This window comes from Lithobates pipiens, unplaced genomic scaffold (assembly GCF_037356315.1).
Source record: "Lithobates pipiens isolate NorthernLeopardFrog02 unplaced genomic scaffold, aLitPip1_a1.2 Scaffold_16, whole genome shotgun sequence".
Taxonomy (NCBI): Eukaryota; Metazoa; Chordata; class Amphibia; order Anura; family Ranidae; genus Lithobates; species Lithobates pipiens.
Window position 1 is genome coordinate 304834278 of NW_027507748.1, and position 18493 is coordinate 304852770.

General features: G+C 40.5%; 1 protein-coding gene across 1 annotated transcript in view; it reads right to left on the bottom strand.

Moving 5' to 3' along the window:
- SYT6 (synaptotagmin 6) overlaps positions 1-18493 on the bottom strand; it is a 650982-nt gene that overhangs the window by 20130 nt on the left and 612359 nt on the right. Inside the window, exon 6 of the mRNA XM_077481583.1 lies at positions 8932-9082. Within this exon, the coding sequence (XP_077337709.1) occupies positions 8932-9082 (151 nt within the window). The remainder of the gene's footprint in view (positions 1-8931; positions 9083-18493) is intronic.

Here is an 18493-nt window from a genome sequence, read left to right on the forward strand (position 1 = left end):
CGCTTATTTCAGCTGAACACTGATTTTACTGGTTGGGGAAAGTTATTGCAGTGATTTTTTCAGTACAAGGAACAGGAAGCATTCAAACAGCTTGTTCTTTTTATAACTCAGGTACTACACTAGACTGTTAGTAATGCCCCGTACACACGATGAGACCTTTTTTTTTGCATGCTAATCTCACGTCAAATCTGATGAATTTACTAAAGTCACGAAAATTCTCATATAACTGAATACAAATTTGTAAGTGATGTCATGTGTTGTAATGCATTTGTATTGCATTTTTGAACGACAGCTGTACTGATTAAACAAAAAACGTACGATCTGGCATCGTACAACATTTTTTTTCCATGCATGTCCGATAGAATAATATCAAATGAACTGTCCTGATTGGCTCTCGAAAGCTCTGTATTAACGATCTGATTATCGTACGATAGATTAGAATGTGGCACTTTTCGTCCAATTTTCAGATCGTGTGTACAGGGCATTAGACTGGGTTAGAATAGGGGAAACAAGTTAGAGCACTGGTAGGGGGTCATCTTCCCTTGACATGAAGTCCTGATATTTAGTTATTTTATCAGCTAAGGAAAGAAGTGGTGGTTTGAATATAGGTTAAATTGATAATCAGCTGTCTGTGCAATGATGTAAGGTGTAAACCTCAATTACCCCTGTGCCCTGTTCTCTGAATCCAGTAATATAGGAAAGATCTCCTTTAATGGGTGAACCATAATACTCAATAGTCTATTCTATTCTCTTCTAAATAATTCGATTTTTCTTCTTTTAAAATTTGACATTTTAAAGCAGTTCGATGTTATTAGCAAACAGAAGAAAAATATTCAGTAGATCTTGTCTGGCTCAGTAGACTTAATGTTCAATTTGTATTCAAAAACAACATTGACAGTTTCTGTCAGTATTGCAAAGTTAAATTTATGTCAAGGGACGTAAAAGATGTGAAAAAGTCAATATGCCATTACAGAAGGGGCATTTATGAAAAGCTTCTCATGCAACAAAAGTGCAGACATGACATGATCATGAAAAATATAGTAATGAATTCATTAAAAACTCTTAGCATATTGGAAATCATTAACGTTGTTGTAGGTAACAGTGTTTAATCAGGGAAACATTGATGTCAATAGGGAGTTAATTTGTTTTCTATAAATTTCTTTCTTCAGCAAAGAAAAAAAATCATCACGCCTAAGTATACCTTATAATTATTTTCCACTATTAATCCAGTGTGTGTGTATACTACTTAAAGTGACAGTTTTTTTAACATCCCGCCAGCGCTGCACCCCAGTGTGAAACAGGCGCTTTAGAGGCAATAATTTTATCGCTAAAGCGCCTGAAAAATGATTCCAGTGTGAAAGGGGTCTTAGGCCACTAAGACCCCTAAAACTGTCACTTTAAGTAGTATACACACACACTGGATTAATAGTGGAAAATAATTATAAGGTATACTTAGGCGTGATGATTTTTTTTCTTTGCTATTAATCCAGTGTGTGTGTATACTACTTAAAGTGACAGTTTTTTTAACATCCCGCCAGCGATGCGCCCCAGTGTGAAACAGGCGCTTTAGAGGCAATATTTTTATCGCTAAAGCGCCTGAAAAATTATTCCAGTGTGAAAGGGGTCTTAGTGGCCTGTAAAGGTTCTCTCACTGGACTATTAGATGGCAGTTTATGAGGCTAAGCCATTAACTCTGGAAAAGTCAGGCCCCAGTAACAAAATAAAATGAAATCAGGGAATGGCCCCGAAGTGGTTTGTTTCGTTTCAATATTCTTTTTATAAATAAACATGTCCAATTATCTTATGGAAATAGTGGGCATCTTTACTATTTTTACTTTTAAAAGTTTGAACTTCAGTGACATTTACAATAAAAAGGTGTTGTTCGTGGACTAAATGGGTCAAAACCTCCAACTGCCATAAGCTTTACTTCTCTCCAAGAGGTTTCCAGTTTTTTTTATGTTAAAAGTGAAAAAGTGAAAAAAGAAAGTGACATTTTAATTGCACATACAGACTTGGACAAGTTCATAGAATCTTCAGCCCTGGAAGGATTTATTAACTTCCTGACCAGAGCACTTTTTGTGATACGGCACTGCGTTGCTTTAACTGACAATTGCACATTTGTGCAGATTGCACCCAAACAAAAGCCCTTTTTTTCCCACAAATAGAGCTTTCTTTTGGTGGTATTTGATCACCTCTGCGGTTTTTATTTCTTGCGCTATAAACAAAAAAAGAGCGACAATTTTGAAAACAAAAGCTATTTTTTTTTACTTTTTGCTATAATAAATATCCCCAAAAAATATATATATAAAAAAAATTATTTCCCAGTTTAGGCTGATGTGTATTCTTCTACATATTTTTGGTAAAAAAAATTGCAATAACTGTATATTGATTGGTTGGCGCAAAAGTTATAGAATCTACAAAATAATGGATAGTTTTTTAAGGCATTTTTATTATTTTATTTTTTTATTAGTAATGGCAGCGATCTGCGATTTTTATCATGATTACTGTGTACATGACACTGGCAGGGAAGGGGTTAAACACTAGGGGGCGATCAAGGGGTTAAGTGTGTCCAAGGGAGTGATTCTAACTGTGGGGGGGATTGTCTCACTAGAACATGACAGAGATCACTGCTCCCGATGACAAGGAGCAGTAGATCTCTGTCAAGTTGCTAGACAGAACAGGGAAATGCCTTTTTTACATAGGCATCTCCCCATTCTGCCCCTCCGTGACACGATCGCGGGCCCCCCCGCGGACATCACGCATGCCTGCAATGCCACAATTTAAAGGGGATGTACCTGTGCGCCAATTTGCCCAGTCGTGCCATTGTGCCGACATACATCGTCGCGCGCTGGTCGGCATGTGATTAACTATTAGACATGAAACTGTGCTTTATTATTTTGTGGTTCAGCTTTAGATCCCTTTCACACCGGGGCGCTTTGCAGGCACTACAGCGCTAAAAATAGCGCCTGCAAAGCGCCCTGAAGCTGCCGCTGCTGTGTCTCTAATGTGAAAGCCCCCGATGGCTTTCACACTAGAGCGGTGTGCTAGCAGGACAGTAAAAAAAAAGTCCTGCTAACAGCATCTTTGGAGTATACACGGCTCCTTCACCGCTCCTGCTCATTCAAATTTTGCGGTGGTTTTAACCCTTTCTTGGCCACTAGCAGGGGGGTAAAACCCCCCGCTAGCAGCCGAATACCGCTGCTAAGACGATGGTAAAGCGGTGCTAAAAATAGCGCTGTTTTACTGCTGACGGCGCTCCCGTCCTAGTGTGAAATGGGCCTTAAAGTGGACGCTCAAGGGGGACATTGCTATTCAGAACTAATTTCTGTTTGAATGAGCATTGCCACATTGGTGAGCTCCTCTCTGTGCTCCTGTATGCCTGCCTGAACTGTTCCCACTTTGGCCCCCAATGACTATAACATGTCAGGGTGGCAACTATAGGCATGACAGTTCATCTTTCTTTACAACAGTAAAATCCTCCCTACACTGCACTGCCCCCGTCTCTGCTATGTGTTTTTTTATTTCCAACCAAATTATAGTTTAGATACACAAATAGCTATCAAAAGGAGTTTAATACATGGATTAAAGTAGCTGCTTCTGTGCATGAGCAGTCATCTTACAGTAGGGTGGTAGTTTGACTTCATTATTAACTTATTAAGCACTATAGAGACTCTATCTAAATAATCTGCAGCAACAATGAGCGGAGATGGTGTGCGGAGCTTCCACTTTGTTCTACAGATACTAGTTGTAGGGAATTATTTTAATTTAATAATTGTGTCATTAGTATTACAATATAGCAGTAGCACAAATGGATTAACTGAGGCATTCATTTTGTGGGTCAAACCCATAATCTTGTATGTTCATTAGAAACTTACTACATTAACATATCACAAAGCACTTTGTTCTTCATGCTTCAGTAATTTCATTGTTACCTAGAGAACTAACAGATTGCTTTTTTTTTCTGAAATTCTGGTCCAACTCACAAAACAGAAAGATCTGAGCAAACGCTAAATTTCTTTTTTCTATATAAAATAATTTAGTGCCCAATGCTGCCTGTCACTGTCTTTTAGAACAAGTTGAAAACTCAATATGGTCTTTTTCTCCACTATATGACCTTTTTTTTTAAAATCTGCAGTTGGCGTGGTTTTCTTAGGTAAATCAAAACAACGCCAAGAGCCACAAGAATGAACATGCCCACTCAGTTTATAAAGGTCATAAGGGTTTATTTACTAAAGGAAAATCCACTTTGCACTACAAGTGCACTTGGAAGTAAAGTCGCGGTAGATCTGAATGGGGGCTTGCAAGGAAAATAAAAAACAGCATTTTTGCTTGTACATGATTGGATGATAGAAATCAGCAGAGCTTCCACTCATTTCAGATCTTCTTTTCAGATCTACAGCTACTGCACTGTGGTGCATAGTGGATTTGCCTTTAGTAAATCAACCCCATGGTCTAGGTACTAAAGTCAGTTGTCCAAATGTTCTTTCTCTTTTAAGGGATTCTCTCTTTTTTAGATGTATAACAATACAACTCATGACTTTTGATTTTTTTTTTTATTAATTGAGCAGATGAATACAGTCAATTCTACTGCTGGTCTTGGGATGAACTGTTTGACAGAGAAATATAGAAAAATTACGTCAGAAAAAGACAGAGTAGTCCATCGAGCCTGCCCATTTTTTTTTTTGGGGTTGTTTTTTTTTTGTTGTTTGACTATAGATCTATGTTTTTCCTCTAGTTAGTGTGAGGTCATGTCCCCATGTTCTTGATTTTGGTTTCATATCCAAAAGACTGCTTTCCTGAATCTTATTCATCCCCTTGATGTATTTAAAGGTTTCAGTCATGTCTCCCCTTCCCCTTCTTTCCTTAAAACTGCACATATTAAGTTCCTGAAGTTGTTCTCGATATGTTTTACCCCCACACCTTTTACCATTTTTGTTACTCATTTCTGGACTTGTTCTATCTGATCAATAAGTTTATAGGTATTGATTATCAAGCCATGGTAACAGGTAGAAATCATAAACCCAAGTATATCCTACTCTAGGGGAAGGGAAACGGATTACCGTTCCAGGTGGAAATATGGATATAGAACTCTCCTTGGAACTGGAACACCAGGTGCCAGCTAAGCATATAGCAACATGAGGCAAAAAGGAAGTTCTGGATAGCCACACGCCAGAATATAGCCTGTATTAGCAAAAAGTCCAACAGATACAAACCACAGTAAAAAAAATGGGACAAACGAACTGACACGTTTCACACTTTACAGTGCTTAGTCATAGCACTGTTAAGTGTGAAACGCGTCAGTTCGTTTGTCCCATTTTTTTGCTGTGGCTTGTATCTGTTGGGCTTTTTACTAATAAACGCTATATTCTGGAGTGCGGCTGTCCAGAACTTCCTTTTTGCCTCATATATATCCTACTCTACCCAGATCTGATTATGAATGGTAAGACAGCTTTAAAAAAAAAATACTTTATTCTAAAAAAGCTCTCCTCAGTCTTAATGTTTTCATGTAAATTACCCATCTGAATGGATTTTAAATAGGCATTGCTTTATGAGTGTAGGATACGTATACGTACAGTTAATGACTGTGCTTTGCAATCCAGCCTGTGGTTTGAGAGCATTGTAGGGGCAATCAGGCTCTTGTAAGTATATATAACAACTGTTATGTTAACAGCAGCATTGAGAGCCACCAAATCTTTCTAAGTGAAATAAAGTACCATTAGCAATAATTCATAAATGTGCTCTTATAAAGCCCAGACAAATTTAATTTCCCAGCAGCTCTATTTTTACAGTGCTACTTAAAAACCTCAACCATCCCCAGTGTATTTTTGAAAATAACATAATTATAAAGCCTCAAATTTAAAGCCCGGTATTAGGGGGTCTTTTTATTAAACATTTGCTTTGCGAATGTCTCTGAATTCTCTTGCAACTCAAGAGTAATACCTGTAATGTTTGTAATATGTGTGAAAAGTTGGTTTACATTTGTATCCTTTTGCAGGACAATTACCATTCCCTAACATTCATTCTTAAGAGAAAAAAGCCTTAAGAATATTTGACCAGACCAGTTAACTACTTAATGACCAGCGGCTGCAGTTGTACTGCGGCAGGTTGGTTCTCCTGCGCAAATCACCGTCATTGTACGTCGGGCGCGTACGCGGCGATCTGTGGGCACATGTGCTCATTCACTAGTGGGGGAGCCAATCCGGCAAACTCAATGTCCACTGGCCACCCATGATCACTCCACAGAAAGGCAGAACAGGGATCTGCCAATGTAAACAAACAGATCATTGTTCCTTGTTAAGGGAGTAGAGTGAGATTGTCTGTCTGTTCCTAGTGATTAGGAACAACAATCTCTCTCTTCTCTCTCTGACAGTCCCCCCTCCCCCCACCAGTTAAAAAGCACCTCCCTAGGGAACATTTAACCATTTGATCATCCCTGATGTTAACCCCTTTTCTTGCCAGTGTCATTTATACAGTAATCAGTGGATTTTTATAGCACTAATCGCTGTATAAATGCCACTGGTCTCAAAAAAGGGTCCGATCTATCTGCCGCAATGTCGCAGATCACCGCCAATACTAGTAAAAAAATAATAATAATAAAAATGCCATAAATCTATACCCTATTTTGTAGACACATTGGGGGTTATTTATGAAAGGCAAATCCACTTTGCTCTGCAAGTGCACTTGGAAGTGCAGTCTCTGTAAATCTGAGAGGTAGATCTGAAATGAGGGGAACACCTGGCAGCAGGAGGTCTTTGTGTGACCAGGAGTGAGAGACTGTGCTAATTTTATCATCCAATCATGTGCAAGCTAAAATTCTGTTTTTTATTTTCCTTGCATGTCCCCCTCAGGTCTACAGCGACTTTACTTCCAAGTGCACTTGCAGTGCAAAGTGGATTTTCCTTTAGTAATTAACTCCCAATAATTTGTGCGCAAATAAATCAATACTTGCTAATTGGGATTTTTTTTTTACCAAAAATATGTAGAAGAATACATATTGGCTTAAACTGAGAAAGAAATTAGTTTTTTTGGATATTTATTATGGTAAAAAGTTATATATATATATATATATATATATATATATATATATATATATATATATATATATATATATATATATATATATATATATATATATATTTCTAATTAATTTAATTTATATAATCTAATTAAAAAATAAAAAACCTCAGGGGGATCAAATACGACCAAAAAAACTCTATTTGTGTGAAAAAATTACATTACTTTTGTTTGGGTGCAGCGTTGCGTGACCGCGCAATTGCCATTTAAAGTTACGCAGTGCTGTATTGCAAAAAAATCACCTGGTCATTAAGGGGGAAAATCTTCCAGTCCTTAGGTGGTTAAATAACCTTCAATCAAAACAGAAAAAAAAGCCTAACACTATAGGCTAACGATTCAATAGAAGAAGAATTATATCCTGTATAAGGGAGATCATCCGGTGTTCAACACCAACAATGTAATGAATCAGCTACTGCTAAGAATGAACTGCTATAGAGAATTGATACAATGTTGCAGAAACTGAGCTGATTTGACAAGTTTGACAACAACAGATCAACTAAGATCAACTAAGGTAAACAGTGCAAATTTTTCATACAGTGGCACTTAGGTTTCAAATAAACTGATAACTGGTTTACAGTTTGGTTACTGCCAAATAAAAATCATTATCATTTATTTATAAAGGCAGCAGATTCACCCAAGGTCCACCATACATTTACTGACAAATCATTAACTTTATTAGTAAAGCATATTTGCTATCAATATTAGCCAGTTCAATAAAGAGATATTTGATGACATCTTAATGTCTGCTGTTGCAGGCGCAGAGAAAGCTAAGTGACCTGCAGGTGCATTGTAGGCATCTTACATTGCCAAAAAGTATAAATTAATTCTCCTGTACAGTACTCTAATCTGCAACTTAAAAACAAATTGGATCCCATATTTTCCACGTTCTGTGTATCATTTCACTCTTCCTATTGCTCTGTGACAGTTTTTCTTTAAATGCTGGTTTCTGTAAAATTTGTTTTCCACACTAAACTGGCACTGATGTTATGTCCAAATACACATTTACCATTGAATTACCCTCTACTTGCATTTACTCTGCTTGGCATTCACTTTTTGCAACATCTGACAGCTAGTTTATAAATACTAATGAGTGATGTCAACTGTGGGTAAATATGAGCTTGCATTATCCATCATTTGTGAATAGACACCTGCTTTGACCACAGAATGCTAGATATATGCAGCCAATCCCTGCTGTAGAAGTATTCTGTGGACAGAACTGTATTCTGTACACATAGCAGTGTCTGTAAATAGCCCACAACAGCAAGAAATTATAAACATTAGTAACAATGGTTACTTTAAATGCAATCAGGAGTAAGGCAGGTAATACACAACACTGAGCTTTCAAACAGTAATGCCCCATACACACCGTCGGACATTCCGACCACAAAATCAGTCTGATTTTTTCCGACGGATTTTGGCCAAAACTTGTGTTGCATACACAAGGTCGCGCAAAGTTGTCGGCAATTCTGATTGTTAGGAAAAAGGTGACGTACAAAACGTATGACAGGACTACGTAGAGGCCAGTAGCCAATAGCTTTTGTCTCCAAATTTTTTCTGAGCATGCGTGGCATTTTGTGTGTCGGAATTCTCTATACACGATCGAAAAAAGTCAGATCGGATTTTGTTGTTGGAAAATTTTAGATCCGGCTCTCAAACTTTTTCTGTCCGAAAATTCCTACGGAAAAATTCTGATAGAGCCGACACATGATCGGATTTTCCGACAACATAATCCGATCAGACTTTTTCAGTTGGAATTTCCGACCGTGTGTATGGGGCATTAGGCTTTTAAGGGACATTCTTTTTGTTTCATCCTCTTGCATATAACATAAATTGGAAAATGTAAATAATAAAACAAACCTCTTTGAATGACTTCTTCATCTCCACCAATGGATGCCAATGGGTTATAGGCTTCCGTGGATATGCCAGCATTTCATTCCAGTGGTCTCTTCCAAGTCCTTCTGTGCTGTTACCTACTCTGCATACTCCAATAATTTCATTGTGGCCAACCCTAATAACAATGAAAGGAAATGTTTACATTTGCCACTCAAATTTAATGTGCCTTTGCATACATAAAGCCATTCTAGAGTCACTGGTTGTAGCAACATATTCATTTTTGCAGTGGCACAATGCTAACTTATTTTGTTTGATGGTAATATCAACTGCATACTACTCTTAAGCCCCATACACACTTTCAGATTTTCTGCTGATTTTTGCCTTCAGATTTAGCAAAAGCTTGTAGTGCAAGGACCTGCCTAGTTGCATACAAATTGAAACTCCTAAGATTTGACCTCATATTATATGGTTTTGGTAAATCTGAAGGAAAAACTCACCAGAAAATCTGATAGTGAGTATGGGGCTTTAATAAAGAATGTGTGCACCTTGTAACACAAAGAGCCATTTACCTCATTTTGCACTCTCTTGTGAAATAGTTTCAGGACAAGATACTTTATTTTTTCCTTCTACATGCTTCACTTTCCTACATCTGAACCTCCGTAGTGCACATATATTGGCTCCCTGCAATAGGTAATAGAAACATTTAGTTCTCTACCAACTGCAGGTTGAATCCTTTTTTAACTAGTTTTTGTGTTTCCTGATTCAGCTTTTTAGGTTTTTATGTCACTTCTCTGCCTTAAGACGCCACATTTGACAGTGGATTAACATCATCATGATGCCTATTCACTGTTCAACTAGCAGCCACGTAATGCACGAGTAATCAAATGATATGGGGAGGTGGTGTTGTACACAGTAATAGACCACTGAAGGGTAATTATCCCTTGTAAATAAAACTTGTCCAAAGATAAGGCGATGGGACTTTAACCTCCCTGGTGGTATGATTATTTCAGATTTTAGGTGCTGAAAGCAGTACAATTATTTTGCATGGAAATTTGGCATTTTATATTGCAGTCCTGTAATTTTTAGGAATAACTCACTTAAATCTGTCCAAACCAGAGTCTAGCAGACATCCCAGGTATGATAAAGTTTGAAAAATTAAATCATAAATTATAATATAATAAATAACTATAAATAATTATACCAAATAATAATATAACAATAATAAAAAATATTCAATAATGTAATCAAATCATAACACAGAAATTTGCTCAGTTGCAGAATTGTCACTGTCATTACTTTTCAATATTTGATGACGGATCTCCCCACAAATCGCTATTCCTCAATTCTGTGAGTGATTCTAATTTATTATCGCTGTTTTCTAGCTGGTCTAAAACCTCTTTTGATGTAAAGGGACAGTTTTGGTTGCTATGGACAATTTCCAGTTTCCAGGCATAAAGAATAGTTTTTATATTATAAAACTGCATGCAGGACACTGGACAAAACACTAGGGACAAAGGGGATGAGAAATAATTACATACAGCAATGTAATCTGTAAGATTACATTATACTGTATGTAATGTGTGTGTTTCACTTTTTGAATTTGGCGCCGTTCTCCGTCCCCGTGCGTCGAAACGCTCACAGGGAACGGAGCTCGGGTCCGTGATTGATCGAGCGGAGGACAGCTCGCTCGTACAGCGGGGGGACATCGCTGGATCCAGGGGACAAGGTAAGTAAACTCTCCCTGGATTCAGCGATGTGGTCCTGAGTCTGGCTCGGGGTTACCGCTAATGGTACAAAATTTACACCCCGAGCCAGGAATACCGCCAGGGGGGTTAAATATACCTTCAATACACCTCCAAAGGTTAATGATACAATTATTTAAAATAACAAATAATTATTTTTTACATTTAACCACTTTCAGACCGGACCATTTTGCTGGCTTAAGACCGCTTTAACTGACAATTGCGCGGTCGTGCGACGTGGCTCCCAAACAAAATTGACGTCCTTTTTTCCCACAAATATAGCTTTCTTTTGGTGGTATTTGATCACCCCCTGCGGTTCTCATTTTTTGCGCTATAAACAAAAAAGAGCGACAATTTTGAAAAAAGCGCATTATTTTTTACTTTTTGCTATAATAAATATCCCCCAAAAATATATATAAAACAATTTTTTCCTCAGTTTAGGCCGATACATATTCTTCTACATATTTTTGGTAAAAAAAACCCGCAATAAGCGATTATTGACTGATTTGCACAAAATTTATAGCGTTTACAAAATAGGGGATAGTTTTATGGCATTTTTATTAATAATTTTTTTTTAATAGTAATGGCGGCAATTTGAGGTTTTTATTGTGACTGCGACATTACGGCGGACACATTGGACATTTTTGACACATTTTTGGGACCATTGTCATTTATACAGCAATCAGTGCTATACAAATGCACTGATTCCTGTGTAAATGACACTGGCAGTGAAGGGGTTAACCACTAGGGGGCAGTGTAGGGGTTAGGTGTGTCCTAGGGGCGTGTTACTAACTGTGGGGGGCTGGGCTGTGTGCTAGTGAACACTGATCTCTGCTCCAATCACAGAGAGCAGAGATCAGTGTCATTTGTTGCTAGGCAGAACGGGGAGATGCTGTTTACATCGGCATCTCCCCGTTCAGCCTCGCGAGACGATCGCGGGTATCGCCGCAGCGATCAAGTCTGAGGGATCCACCACCAGACTCACGGGGGTCCCGACCGGTATGCCAGTTTGCCTGCCAGTGCCATTCTGCCGACGTACATCGTCATGCGCCGGTCGGGAACTGGTTAAAAGAGTCATAAAAGTGTCTGTTTATATATGTAATTTATTTTATATTTGTATGATTCTTTTAAATGTACAAAAATAAAGATCTGTTATTTTAAATTCATTCTGTATCATTAACCTTTGGGGCTGTATTTAACCACCTCCCGACCGCCGCACGACAATGTACGTCGACAGAATGGCACGGGCAGGCATAAGGGCTTACATGTACGTCCTTGCCTTCCCGCGGGTCGGGGGCCCGATCGGGCCCCCGCCCGGTGCCTGCGGCGGTCGGTATTCGTTCGGGAGCGATCCCGAATGAGGGGACGGCCATTCATTCATGGCCACCCCCTCGCGACGAATGAAAATCCTCCGTGACATCACTTCCTCTCCTGTAATGTAAACACAGGAGAGGAAGTGATGTAATCTCTCCTCCGTGTCGGTATTTTTCGTTCCGACACCGAGGAGAGAGGATCGGTGAGTTGCACCAACACGACACTACACAGTAGAACATGCCAGGCACACTCACACCCCCCCGATCACCCCCCCCAATTACCCCTGCCCCCCAGTCACAGTGACACCAATGTCATTTTTTTTTTTTTTGCATTGGTGTCATTTGTGACTGTAATAACTGTTAGGGCAGTTAGGGTTAGCCCCCTTTAGTTCTAATGTACCCCCCTAACCCCCCCAATAAAGGTTTAACCCCGTGATCACCCCCCGTCGCCAGTGTCACTAAGGCTGGGTTCACATTGCAGCGGTTTATGAGAACGAATGTGATTCGCACCGCACTGCAGTGCAAATCACATCCGATCTCTGTGCGATTCGAGTTCAGCCATACAGATAGTATGGCTGAATTCGCATCGCACCTGCCGCACCCGCCGCAAATTCGCACGGGACCCTTTTTTTGGCCCGCAGCAGAATCGGATCGCATGGGTGTTCACACCATGCGATCCGAGTTTGCAGATCGCACTGCGATATGCAAACTGATCTGGGGGTGTCATTAACATTTCACTGACACTCCCAGCAGTTCGCATAGGGCAGTGTGAACTGCCGCCGGGAGGCATGCGATGCGGGAACCCGCCGCGGATTCGTGGCGTTCCCGCATCGCTCCAGTGTGAACCCAGCCTAATAAGCAATCGTTTTTCTGATCGCTGTATTAGTGTCACAGGTGACGCTAGTTAGGCAGGTAGGTATTTAGGTTCGCCGCAGCTTTTTATAGCGCCAGGGACCCCATATACTACCGCATAAAGCCCCCTGATTGCCCCCTAGTTAACCCTTTCACCAGTGATCACCATATAACTGTTACAGGTGACGCTGGTTGGTTAGTTATTTTTTTATAGTTTCAGGGCACCCGCCATTTATTACCTAATAAAGGTTTAACCCCCTGATCACCCGGCGGGTGTCATTTGTGACTGTAATAACTGTTAGGGCAGTTAGGGTTAGCCCCCTTTAGTTCTAAAGTACCCCCCTAACCCCCCCAATAAAGGTTTAACCCCGTGATCACCCCCCGTCGCCAGTGTCACTAAGGCTGGGTTCACATTGCAGCGGTTTATGAGAACGGATGTGATTCGCACCGCACTGCAGTGCAAATCACATCCGATCTCTGTGCGATTCGAGTTCAGCCATACAGATAGTATGGCTGAATTCGCATCGCACCTGCCGCACCCGCCGCAAATTCGCACGGGACCCTTTTTTTGGCCCGCAGCAGAATCGGATCGCATGGGTGTTCACACCATGCGATCCGAGTTTGCAGATCGCACTGCGATATGCAAACTGATCTGGGGGTGTCATTAACATTTCACTGACACTCCCAGCAGTTCGCATAGGGCAGTGTGAACTGCCGCCGGGAGGCATGCGATGCGGGAACCCGCCGCGGATTCGTGGCGTTCCCGCATCGCTCCAGTGTGAACCCAGCCTAATAAGCAATCGTTTTTCTGATCGCTGTATTAGTGTCACAGGTGACGCTAGTTAGGCAGGTAGGTATTTAGGTTCGCCGCAGCTTTTTATAGCGCCAGGGACCCCATATACTACCGCATAAAGCCCCCTGATTGCCCCCTAGTTAACCCTTTCACCAGTGATCACCATATAACTGTTACAGGTGACGCTGGTTGGTTAGTTATTTTTTTATAGTTTCAGGGCACCCGCCATTTATTACCTAATAAAGGTTTAACCCCCTGATCACCCGGCGGGTGTCATTTGTGACTGTAATAACTGTTAGGGCAGTTAGGGTTAGCCCCCTTTAGTTCTAAGGTACCCCCCTAACCCCCCCAATAAAGGTTTAACCCCGTGATCACCCCCCGTCGCCAGTGTCACTAAGGCTGGGTTCACATTGCAGCGGTTTATGAGAACGGATGTGATTCGCACCGCACTGCAGTGCAAATCACATCCGATCTCTGTGCGATTCGAGTTCAGCCATACAGATAGTATGGCTGAATTCGTGTCGCACCCGCCGCAAACTCGCACGGGACCCTTTTTTTGGTCCGCAGCAGAATCGGATCGCATGGGTGTTCACACCATGCGATCCGAGTTTGCAGATTGCACTTCGATATGCGAACTGATCTGGGGGTGTCATTAACATTTCACTGACACTCCCAGCAGTTCGCATAGGGCAGTGTGATGCGGGAACCCGCCGCGGATTCGTGGCGTTCCCGCATCGCTCCAGTGTGAACCCAGCCTAATAAGCGATCGTTTTTCTGATCGCTGTATTAGTGTCACAGGTGACGCTAGTTAGGCAGGTAGGTATTTAGGTTCGCCGCAGCTTTTTATAGCGCCAGGGACCCCATATACTACCGCATAAAGCCCCCTGATTGCCCCCTAGTTAACCCTTTCACCAGTGATCACCATATAACTGTTACAGGTGACGCTGGTTGGTTAGTTATTTTTTTATAGTTTCAGGGCACCCGCCATTTATTACCTAATAAAGGTTTAACCCCCTGATCACCCGGCGGGTGTCATTTGTGACTGTAATAACTGTTAGGGCAGTTAGGGTTAGCCCCCTTTAGTTCTAAGGTACCCCCCTAACCCCCCCAATAAAGGTTTAACCCCGTGATCACCCCCCGTCGCCAGTGTCACTAAGGCTGGGTTCACATTGCAGCGGTTTATGAGAACGGATGTGATTCGCACCGCACTCCAGTGCAAATCACATCCGATCTCTGTGCGATTCGAGTTCAGCCATACAGATAGTATGGCTGAATTCGTGTCGCACCCGCCGCAAACTCGCACGGGACCCTTTTTTTGGTCCGCAGCAGAATCGGATCGCATGGGTGTTCACACCATGCGATCCGAGTTTGCAGATCGCACTGCGATATGCGAACTGATCTGGGGGTGTCATTAACATTTCACTGACACTCCCAGCAGTTCGCATAGGGCAGTGTGAACTGCCGCCGGGAGGCATGTGATGCGGGAACCCGCCGCGGATTCGTGGCGTTCCCGCATCGCTCCAGTGTGAACCCAGCCTAATAAGCGATCGTTTTTCTGATCGCTGTATTAGTGTCACAGGTGACGCTAGTTAGGCAGGTAGGTATTTAGGTTCGCCGCAGCTTTTTATAGCGCCAGGGACCCCCATATACTACCGCATAAAGCCCCCTGATTGCCCCCTAGTTAACCCTTTCACCAGTGATCACCATATAACTGTTACAGGTGACGCTGGTTGGTTAGTTATTTTTTTATAGTTTCAGGGCACCCGCCATTTATTACCTAGTCTCACTAGTGTACCCCTAAATTTAGGGGTGTCTACTTTCCAAAATGGGGTCATTTGAGGGGGGTTTGTGCCATCTTGGCATTTTATGGCCTTCAAAACTGTAACGCCCTTAGAAAGCCTGAAGGCGGTGCTTGGTTTTCGGGGCCCCGTACGCGGCTAGGCTCCCAAAAAGTCCCACATATGTGGTATCCCCGTACTCAGGAGAAGCAGCAGAATTTATTTTGGGGTGTCATTTCACATATGCCCATGGCATGCGTGAGCAATATATCATTTAGTGACAACTTTGTGAAAAAAAAAAAAAAAAGTTTGTAATATTCCCGCAACTTGTGGCAAAATATAAAATATTCCATGGACTCAACATGCCTCTCAGCAAATAGCTTGGGGTGTCTACTTTCTAAAATGGGGTCATTTGTGGGGGTTTTGTGCCATCTTGGCATTTTATGGCCTTCAAAACTGTAATAGGTAGTGAGGAGTGAAGTCAAATATTTACGCCCTTAGAAAACCTGAAGGCGGTTCTTGGTTTTCGGGGCCCCGTACGCGGCTAGGCTCCCAAAAAGTCCCACATATGTGGTATCCCCGTACTCAGGAGAAGCAGCAGAATTTATTTTGGGGTGTCATTTCACATATGCCCATAGCATGTGTGAGCAATATATCATTTAGTGACAACTTTGTGAAAAAAAATAAAAATAAATTAAAGTTTGTAATTTTCCCGCAACTTGTGGCAAAATATAAAATATTCCATGGACTCAAAATGCCTCTCAGCAAATAGCTTGGGGTGTCTACTTTCTAAAATGGGGTCATTTGTGGGGGTTTTGTGCCATCTTGGCATTTTATGGCCTTCAAAACTGTAATAGGTAGTGAGAAGTGAAATCAAAAATTTACGCCCTTAGAAAGCCTGAAGGCGGTGCTTGGTTTTCGGGGCCCCGTACGCGGCTAGGCTCTCAAAAAGTCCCACATATGTGGTATCCCCGTACTCAGGAGAAGCAGCAGAATTTATTTTGGGGTGTCATTTCACATATGCCCATAGCATGTGTGAGCAATATATCATTTAGTGACAACTTTGTGTAAAAAAAAAAAAATTTTTTTTTTTTGTCATTATTCAATCGCTTGAGGCAAAAAAATAAAATATTCAATGGGCTCAACATGCCACTTATCAATTTCCTTAGGGGGTCTACTTTCCAAAATGGGGTCATTTGGGGGGGTTTTGTACTGCCCTGCCATTTTAGCACCTCAAGAAATGAGATAGGCAGTCGTAAACTAAAAGCTGCGTAATTTCCAGAAAAGTACCTTAGTTTGTAGATGTGACAACTTTTGCGCAAACCAATAAATATACAATTATTGACTTTTTTTTTACCAAAGACATGTGGCTGAATACATTTTGGCCTAAATGTATGACTAAAATTGAGGTTATTGGATTTTTCTAATAACAAAAAGTAGAAAATATCATTTTTTTTCAAAATTTGCGGTCTTTTTACGTTTATATCGCAAAAAATAAAAATCGCAGAGGCAATCAAATACCATCAAAAGAAAGCTCTATTTGTGGGAAGAAAAGGACGCAAATTTTGTTTGGGTACAACATTGCATGACCGCGCAATTACCAGTTAAAGCAGCGCAGTGCCAAATTGTAAAAAGACCTCTGGTCATTTACCAGCAAAATGGTCCGGTCTGAAAGTGGTTAAAGTCCCATCACCTTATATTTGGACCAGGCAATGCAGGAGGCAACAAAGCACAAATAGGAACTGAGGATTCACATAGGAGTGGCCATGTGTGTGCCAATCCTTTTGACAGGTAAACAATTATATCTACAAATATATGAGTATATGGGTAGGAAAATTGCACGCGCACAAGAGATTCATCTTTGCTATAGGCTGTGTCATATATGAGCTAAGAGCTTCATAAACCAGCTTCAGCTTTGTTCAATACAAGAAAAAAGTATTTTTGTGCTCAAAATATAGTGCAATTTTAAAATACTGTGATGATTTACTCTATTGATTGATGCAAAGCATGCTTTTTTAATGACAGATCTACTTTAAATTTCATTTGCCATTCAGAACTTAACTGCCATTGGCCATTTCATCAAGATCTTTCTGTTTAATGACCCACTGCTGCTGAGTTTTAATGTTTCCACAGAATATTGTGCCATAAGCAAGATGCCAACATGTAGGGTGTGGGTTGGGGCATATAAATGTTTATGTAAATAGGGATCATCCAAAAATGATTTGTTTGTACACTTTGACTATGAATATGCAGGTAAGTAATATTATTACTATTATTGCAATGTCAGCTGATTCATCTTGCCAGCTGTTTATTGCTTCCCCATACCTGCATATGTTCACTTTAAGCCCCCTTTTTAATAATGTTCTGTTACAAGAAAGCTTCACTTCGTATCCATTTGTCAATTCTTCATTCTCCTTTAATCCTTGTATTCTCAACTCCTGTACAAGGTTATTATAAAGTTTAATATCAAATGCATTAGCAAAATCCAAATATATCACATACTGTAACACAGCTTTTTTCCAAACCCAGATTTGAATCTACTTTGTTATAAAACAAAACTGAACAGGCTTTACGTCAACTGTATATTTAGCTGTTAACCTGAAGTTGTACTTTGTGTTTTATTGGCATGCCTGATTAAATTGTAGTTTTATACTGTCATGAAAATATATTTTCTAATGGCAAGCTTTGGTGGCTGCTTGTATAAAATACATTCTTTCCATTATGACATTTTCTATACTTGGATGACAGAATTTGGAAGCCATTGCTCTTGCTAATAGGCAACTTTTGTCAAACAAATAAATATAACATACTGCACCAGGTAGTTATAATTAACACAGGCCCTTCCATTTAGTTATTGATCTGGAAAGAACATGGTGAAACAAACAGCTTTTTCTTCAGAACGTAAAAAAAAGTAGGAATCTGCAACAAGGTTTGTTAAAATCCTTATCATATACATTGATCCCTCAAAGGGGATTGTTTTTTTCTCAATAAAAGTGGAATTGCACTTTAAGAAATACTTAAAGCGTAATTTTATCTTTAGTGCAGCTACGCTTTATACTGTACTAAGCCCCCTGCAAGGCCCTCTGCAAATCTAATGCTCACTTTGTA